The sequence below is a fragment of the Clytia hemisphaerica genome, unplaced genomic scaffold (genome assembly GCF_902728285.1).
Source record: "Clytia hemisphaerica strain Z4C2 unplaced genomic scaffold, Clytia hemisphaerica genome assembly, whole genome shotgun sequence".
In the NCBI taxonomy this organism is placed as follows: Eukaryota; Metazoa; Cnidaria; class Hydrozoa; order Leptothecata; family Clytiidae; genus Clytia; species Clytia hemisphaerica.
In genome coordinates, this window is record NW_027104390.1 from 2,017,030 (window position 1) to 2,024,659 (window position 7,630).

The following is a 7,630-nucleotide window of genomic DNA, read 5'->3' on the forward strand; positions in this document are numbered from 1 at the left end:
GAGGGCGATGGTAAGTGAAGTCGACGCAAAACAAAGTCGATACTTGGTGTACGACGCTATATCGCTTTTGCTCACCTAAACAGACGACGGTTTTCCGGTGTTTTTACCGTCGTCGGGCAACGTGGACGGCGATTTCGAAAACATGTCAACTTTTCTTTATACCGTCTCCTTCGATTTGTCTCGAATACATAAAATCGCTAATTCTCGGAGTCACAAATAAAAGATTTGGTAGAGTTTTGTTAATATTCAGGTCAGGATCATAAAGGTCATAGAACCAAAAACTGCTTAGTCAAGTCTTCTAATTGGACCCTCTGAAAACATTCAAGGCAAATGGACTTGGTGAAAGTTGTATGATTACGAAACTTTACAAGAGAACGAGACGAGAAAAAACTGAATAAACATACTTTGACTTTTTTACCAGCTGTGACAAGATCTTCTACATCCCAAGCTTTATTGAACTTTGGTCTTGCTGTCACTTTATGATAATTCGAATGAAACTTACAACTTTTTCCCTAAAAATAAGAGAAAATAAAAATAAAAGCACCAAATCAGCATTTCATTTAACTTTCTGAAGGTACGAAATTTTGTGCTAAATAGAACAGTCTAAAATTAACTCATGAGCAATGATCAAGGAAGTAAGTCTTACGATGGCAACGACCTATAAACCCTGGATAAACTAAGGGATACTTTAAACAGGGTTTAAAACCGATCAAACAGCATTAAACTTTCAAATTCATTCCTTGCAGTTCTCATGTTCAATTTTGCTCATTAACCTGGGATACGTGTTTTTTCTTATAAGAACATCCAAAATATTTGAAGCCTTTCAATGTTCTTAATTTCTTTTTGATTTTTAAGCCTAAAAATGTTCTTAACGTGCTCTTATTGTCACTATCTTTGTCTGTTTTTGTCTATTTTCCTAAAAAATCGGGTGTTTTAGTATGCACAAAGCCTTAATAAAATGTTTCTAACTTGTTCTTAATATTTTGGCAAACGATGCCTTATGTTCTTATATAATTTGCTCTTATAGAAAAATGTGAACAACCCCTTCTCCACACAAGATTTCTGTCATATAGTTGCTTTACCCACCTGATATCCTTTGATGAGGTTTTTACATTCTTCATTTTTATCACGACTTTGTGAAACTGCAGGATGAATGCACAGATATTCACGACTTCCAAGTATCCCCATTCTAGAAATTAAAAAGCAATATTTATAGCATTTTCATAAAGTTGAAATTTGCTTTGGGAAAATTAGATGGTTTGAGATATTTAGCCTACAGAAACCTTCTGTGGTCCTGAATAAAACCTCAAAGTATTTTTCTTTAACTATTTTCTAAAATTGAGATAATTTGAAATTTCTAAAATAAGATTCTTACACGGTCCTTACATTGAAATTCTATTGTTTTCTTACTAAAAGTCAAAACTTTTAACTTGAATATCTCAATGTTGCAAAAATATTTGGAGAATTTCCTCCGGACAATAGAAGAAATCCACATGTCAAATATCTCGAACCATCTGGCTATCCCTTTAATATTGTATTTTCGATAATTGAAGAGATTTCTTGCTTTAAAATAGAACCGAATTCCCAACCTGGCATCTTTGTATACTGTCTTTCTCAGCTCCCTGATGATCTGACCAATTTGTTTGTGTGTTCTTGTACCAAAATAGATCTTTGGAAGTCTAGATAGAACAAGCAACTTATTTTTAGACTTTTTAAAAGCAATGGTTTTTATTTCTATCGAAATAGATCAACCAACTCAAATTTATGAAATTCCCTTATGCTGTAATGGATAATTAAGCAATATACAAAGGGCAAAATAGCTCACTAGTTAACGCATTAATTTACAGCACATACGTCCAGTATTATGGCCCAGTAGCTGAGTCGATAGAGCATTCGCTTTACAATCTAAGGGTTGTGGGTTCGATCCAGGTCACAGCCAAATCAGCAAATGAGTAGCAAAGATTGGGTAATCTGATCTAAGTGGTAAGTTACTCACCTTGGCTCCCACCTTGGCATTTGACCTCTCAGATCTAGCACAAATAGAAAAGGGGATAGACTCCTTCACTCCCGGCTCCACCGAGAGCCACCAGATGAATATACTTCCTTACTTTATTCATCTTTTTATATATATATTAACAAGGAAAAACAATCCGTCAAGTCATTTCACCTGTCTGAAGCTTGAATTTTTTCTTTAGAATTTTTCGCTCCATCTTTGGATGATGAGGTGCATGTACCATCTTCAGATGATAAGTGTTTCGGTTTCTTCATTTCCATTTTCCATGTGTTCTCACTTGGTTTCAAATCATTCTGGTTAGGCTTTTCAATGTCGTCCAACACTTGTTTACTTTTAGGTTTCTTCTTACCTGACCTCTGAAAATAATAGGGTTTTAATCTTCAATATAGATACCCAAATTGGTGATCAATTTCTCCTGTTTCCCTCGATCTGAGTAATTTTTATTTTTCAACCTTCAACCAAGATTTTAATTCAAATAATACAGTAATGGTACAAGTTCATTGGTTTCCACCCTTAAATTTAAGAAATGTAACTCTTACCTGAGCATATGTATGCAGTAGTTTCAACAAAGAATATAAAATGAAAATATTCAATTTATTAAACTGCTTCTTACAGATAAACTTTTCCTTGATTTCTTTGCAGAAGGAAGAAAATCGTCATCATCATCATCTTTATCTTCTTTATTTCCTTTTTCTGGGTCTTTTGTAACAACTACTGGCTTTTTAAGCTCTAAGAAAGATTTAAGTAAAATTACAAATAAGTATCAAAACAGAGCTTACTTAAAACGGCTTAATAGACCAAGTAATCTATCTTTTAGATAACCAGCTACTACCAGCTAGTTTAGAGATGTTTTACCATAGGTATCTTATTAGAGCCACTCTTTCTTTCTCAAGATACAGCAGTTGAAGCAAAATGATGCATTATTTTTCCTGATTAGATCACAGTTGTAAACACAGTTCGGTATCCGACAGTGTGTTCAAAAGGAACAAACAACTGACATTAGTATCTCCATAGTCATTATATAAAAATCCCTGCTCTGGAAATGAATTTTTTAAACTTTATTTTCAACTTTTCTTTTGTTGTAAATAAAAGGCAAGTTGCGATTTGTATACTTTTTGATCACGTTATCATATTCGGCTCTTGGGATTGGTTAATATTATAATCACATGATCAAAATGCAAGCTCTAACGGGTAATAATAGAAATAAACAAAAGCCTTCCAGACCGGGTTTTTTTATAATGACTATGTATCTCCATCAACATCTAATGTTTTCCATAAGATATCTTTGACTAATTATATCAATGGACAATTATACAACATGATAATGGCAAATTCTGCGTTGTATAAAAGAGAGCAACGGATTCAAATGACTTTGACCAACCTGGTGTTTTAGTGTCCAATATCTCGATTTTATTGTGTTTGGGTAGTAGATCATCATCTGTTATGTTTTTACTTCATCATTCATTTCACCTACAACAATGAAATCAACTTTATTATGGAACAGAATAAACCGAACAGCACATTTTTCTGTAAACTTTGCTAAATAAAGATCAGGGAGTTAAAAAACTATGTGGTCTAAAATTGATAACAGGATATACAAACTTAGAGGTTTTTCATGTTGGTTTTAAGATACTTAATTTCCGCCAAACGTTCGAATCTGTAGTGACGCCCTTTATACAAATCCAATGTTTGCTTCCTCATAGTAGTGGTAATCATGTAACTTAACCAAACATGAATTGAAATGAATCTCAACTAAGCATGATTTAGGCATACCAATTATTGAGCTGGTTTTATCTACGCAAAAAAATTCGAATAAGTCAGATGTGCACTACAGCTGAAAGCATGATGGCATTCATAGTGTGTAGAGGGGTCCAGCCCCCAGCATTTTTCAGGGGGGGGCTAAGGAAAATAGAAATAATAGAATAGAAATAGAAACATAGTCCCAACCTCCACAAAGCAAAATATCAAAGAAATGTTGCATGGAAATTCTTGATAAATTAATTGCGCGACAGGCAAAATTTTTTTCAAGAGGGATAAAACCTTCCCCACAGCATAGATTTTTAACATGATTCAAAATATCTTCAACCTATCAGCTCTGCCCCCAGTTCTATTACACAACACTCAGCCCCCTAGCAAGCTAGCCCCCAGTATTTTTTGAAAAATACAGCCCTCAATCAAGCAAAAATGGTTTAGCCCCCCCCCCTTTAAGCTCAGGGGGTGCATTCTATGGTATTATAGCATTAGCTAAGAAATTTTCTTCTCAATCCAAGAATTCAAGAATACCTACATTTTAGAAAATCGCTTTCCATTCTCTCAATCTTCTCTGAAATAGAATAATAAAATAAAACATGTGAAACAGTCAAATTTTTGTAAAGCTGGACAGAGCAAAAGGACAATTATTTTTATTTCCAACTTTATTTCCATATATACCATTCTAAATATAAAGTTATAAGAACTCCAACCTTTTTGCGATTTTTGCCATGCCAAACAAGCACAAAGTAAAGCCAAGCTCTTGCCACTACCAGTGGGTGATTCAAGCAAACAGTTCTTCTTCTGCTCGATTCCAGATATTATCTTTAAAAAAATTAAGAACAACTTCACTAACCATCATAAAAGCTTCATCATTATACTGTCGACCAGTAGATGAATACAAAAATAAGCAAAATTCTTTTCAATTAACTGGTACCAGTATGATAAATTAATTCTAATTATAATCAACATTTTATCTAACCCCAGAGAAAGTGCCTGGAGAATTTTCAGCCAAAAAATTAATTTAACCAGAAATTAAAATTAAAAAAACAGTAATCAAAATTTCCTCTCTCTTTATTATAAATTTTTTATTTTATTTGCAATCAAAATTAAAAATTCAATATTGATGATTCTGATGTTGAATTTAAAAGATTCATAGGGGAATTTGCAATACTCTGCGGTGTAAAAAACACATTTTGAGAACCCACAAACAAAAGGGATTCACAATTTATGTCTGTAATAATGTGAATTTAAAGGAGATTACGTTTATCCATTGTGAAGAGGTAAGACAGACTTTAAAAAATATGGTACCTAGGTACGGTAACTTTGTGTAATGCCGATATACTGTATCTTGTCTAATTCCGCCATAGCAGCTATCTGGTCTTTTAAATGTTTATAAATTTAAAACCTTTTGAGTAACCTGTTTAAAAAAAAAATCACTCTAAATACTTTGCAGACCAGAAAGTTCCTATGACAGAATTAGACAGTTAGTGGAAATACCTCCATTTAAAGCAAGTTCAAAGATCACAATAATGACTTTCTTTTTATTACGAAAATCAAACGAGTGAGAGCAAGTCATTGAAATTAAAAGTCAGCGCTCCGTCGCTGTGACGTAGGTTTTGTAATCAATAATAATTACGGTAATTTTCAAAGTTTCTTGTTTCTACATCATATTTTAAACCTCTTAGTAGGAGAATGTGTCATTCTATAAGAAATTTTATAACACTTCACGGCAGAATAAAAAGACAATTAGAAAACGAAAGTTTCTTTGTTTATCATTTTCGCATTTATGGGGAAGAATGAAATTTTCAGAAGATACTTTATTCAATATGAGGATTTCCATTTCCGTAAATCACGATTCCCCATGGTTGCGAAATGGTAGCTATGGGTAATTCCTTTGTTATTTTGCTGTTTTCTTTTGTTCTATGTGACGTAAAGACGATTCATAAATTGAAGTACTTCCGCTAACTGTTAGACAAGGTATGTCGGGATTACACAAAGCTAAAGTTTAGGCTAGGCTAGACTTAGCACTTTTCTCTTTCCTATTCCAACAGAACAATGCTTACATAGTATGACACATACCGTCAACTGCTCTAACTTGGGACAATTTGTCGAAACATGGGACTGTTGATATTCTGGCCTGTATTTTCACTTACTGTTAAATCTCTTTGACAACAAATTTGTTTTGATAACTCCACCAAGTTTATCAATCATACTAGAGAACGCCCGCCTAACCGCCTATTGCCTGATGGGATTAACAAATAAAGAGTGTGTAACTTGCCGTACAAGTGACGTCAAACGCTCCATCGTTTTGCGTTTTGCCACTAATTTGTTCTTCTTTGTTCCAGACATTTGCGTGTGTTCCACTACAGATTTTTTTCATATTTCCATTTAAAAGACTACTCGGTGCGAAAGAGAAATCGTGTATCTTTTATTACGCCGTTCATTGACTCAAATCAAATGACTTTGGAGGTTCGGTGAAATGGTGGCCGAATTGCCGTCCCATGTTTTGTTAGATAGTCCCAAGTTAGAGCAGTTGACGGTAATACACATATTGACAGAGAAGTATTCCCAATGCAAAGTTTATATCAAAATCTGCAATAAAAACGAAAGTGGTCTTTTCTTCTATCTCAGTGGTTTTCTGTAAGTCGCACCATTAGAAAGTCTTTTTCATAGTACCCCCCCCCCTTTATAAAGGGGAAACCTTTACAAGCAGTTGGGTGTTTTTAAGATAAAAACGGCAGTTATTGCTCTTTTCAGTAATTATTGCCGAAAACGGCAATTTTTTAACAATGAAATGTTGAGTCAGCAGAAATGTGCTGTCCTTATAAGGGCAAAGATGTCAGAGGTGCTTCAAAAATGTAAAATTATATCGAGGGAAAGGTTTTTCGTATCTTTAAAAGTGATTTTTTTAATTTTTCATTGCTCAATAACATGAAAAGTTCTGAAATGATATGTAAAAAAAGATCCTGCATCGATGCCGAAACACAGCTAGTAGAATGTCAATGAGAAAACAGAACCCCCGAAATGTAAGTTTGTTTACATAATACATACATATGACTCTACTCGATTTTGTTATCTGCATCTCCAACGAAAACCAGTTGAAAACAAAACTAAACAAGGCACAGTGTGCCTACTTTGAAAAATTGCCGTTTTCGGCAATAGTTGCCGAAAAGAGAAATAATTGCCGTTTTTATCTTAAACACCAAACACCACGCACCCAACTGACAAGTTTTGCAGCAGTATATACATACCTTACTCATGATTGAAATCTGAGATGGATAGGCCTTCACAGGAAACACGACTTTAATACCATTGATATGATAAAAGTGATCGTTGTCAATTTGAACTGCAATATGTTTCTTTCTTGGTTTATTCCCATCCATTTTGACTTTATCCATATTCATGCTTTTTCCAACTTTGATTCACTCGAAAATAAAATGGCTGCCGGTCACTTTCGTTTTCACAATTTCCCGCGCAATTTATTTTTCCCGCCCGGGTATCTTTCGTGTGCACCGCATCGAGGAGAGGAGAGGGGGCACCCAAGGCGTCGGAGAGGGTGGTGAAGAAATGCCCTTACCCCCCCCCCTAAAAAAAGGCTTTCATTTTCGCGATTTGGAACTGCTGTAAATCTTTTTACGAGCAGTGGCGGCCTGGCAGGGGGTGCAGGGTGTGCAGTGCACCACCCAGAAAGACCTGAGAGGGGCGCCAAAAAAGCTTTTCAAGGGGGTGCCAAAATTTTTTTTGATGTTTGGTTGGGCGATTTGGCGCCCTTTGACACGTTTTAAGCGCCTTCTATAAGTGTAATGTAAATTTTTTTTCGCCTGCGGCGCTTCGTTTTATCCATCAGGGGTTAAAGAGGATGCG

At 34.9% G+C, this 7,630-nt stretch overlaps 1 protein-coding gene across 1 annotated transcript in view; it reads right to left on the reverse strand.

Annotated features, from left to right (window-relative positions):
• Positions 1–7,209, reverse strand: part of LOC136819677 (Fanconi anemia group J protein homolog) — a 32,634-nt gene extending 25,425 nt beyond the window's left edge. The window contains exons 1-9 of the mRNA XM_067075922.1: positions 7,018–7,209; positions 4,477–4,588; positions 4,302–4,337; positions 3,396–3,484; positions 2,628–2,743; positions 2,168–2,370; positions 1,590–1,679; positions 1,087–1,189; positions 405–512 (exon numbers count right to left, since the gene is read on the reverse strand). Coding sequence (XP_066932023.1) covers positions 405–512; positions 1,087–1,189; positions 1,590–1,679; positions 2,168–2,274 — 408 coding nt within the window. The 5' untranslated portion in view covers positions 2,275–2,370; positions 2,628–2,743; positions 3,396–3,484; ... (1 more) ...; positions 4,477–4,588; positions 7,018–7,209. The remainder of the gene's footprint in view (positions 1–404; positions 513–1,086; positions 1,190–1,589; positions 1,680–2,167; positions 2,371–2,627; positions 2,744–3,395; positions 3,485–4,301; positions 4,338–4,476; positions 4,589–7,017) is intronic.
• Between the last annotated feature and the right edge of the window lie 421 nt (positions 7,210–7,630).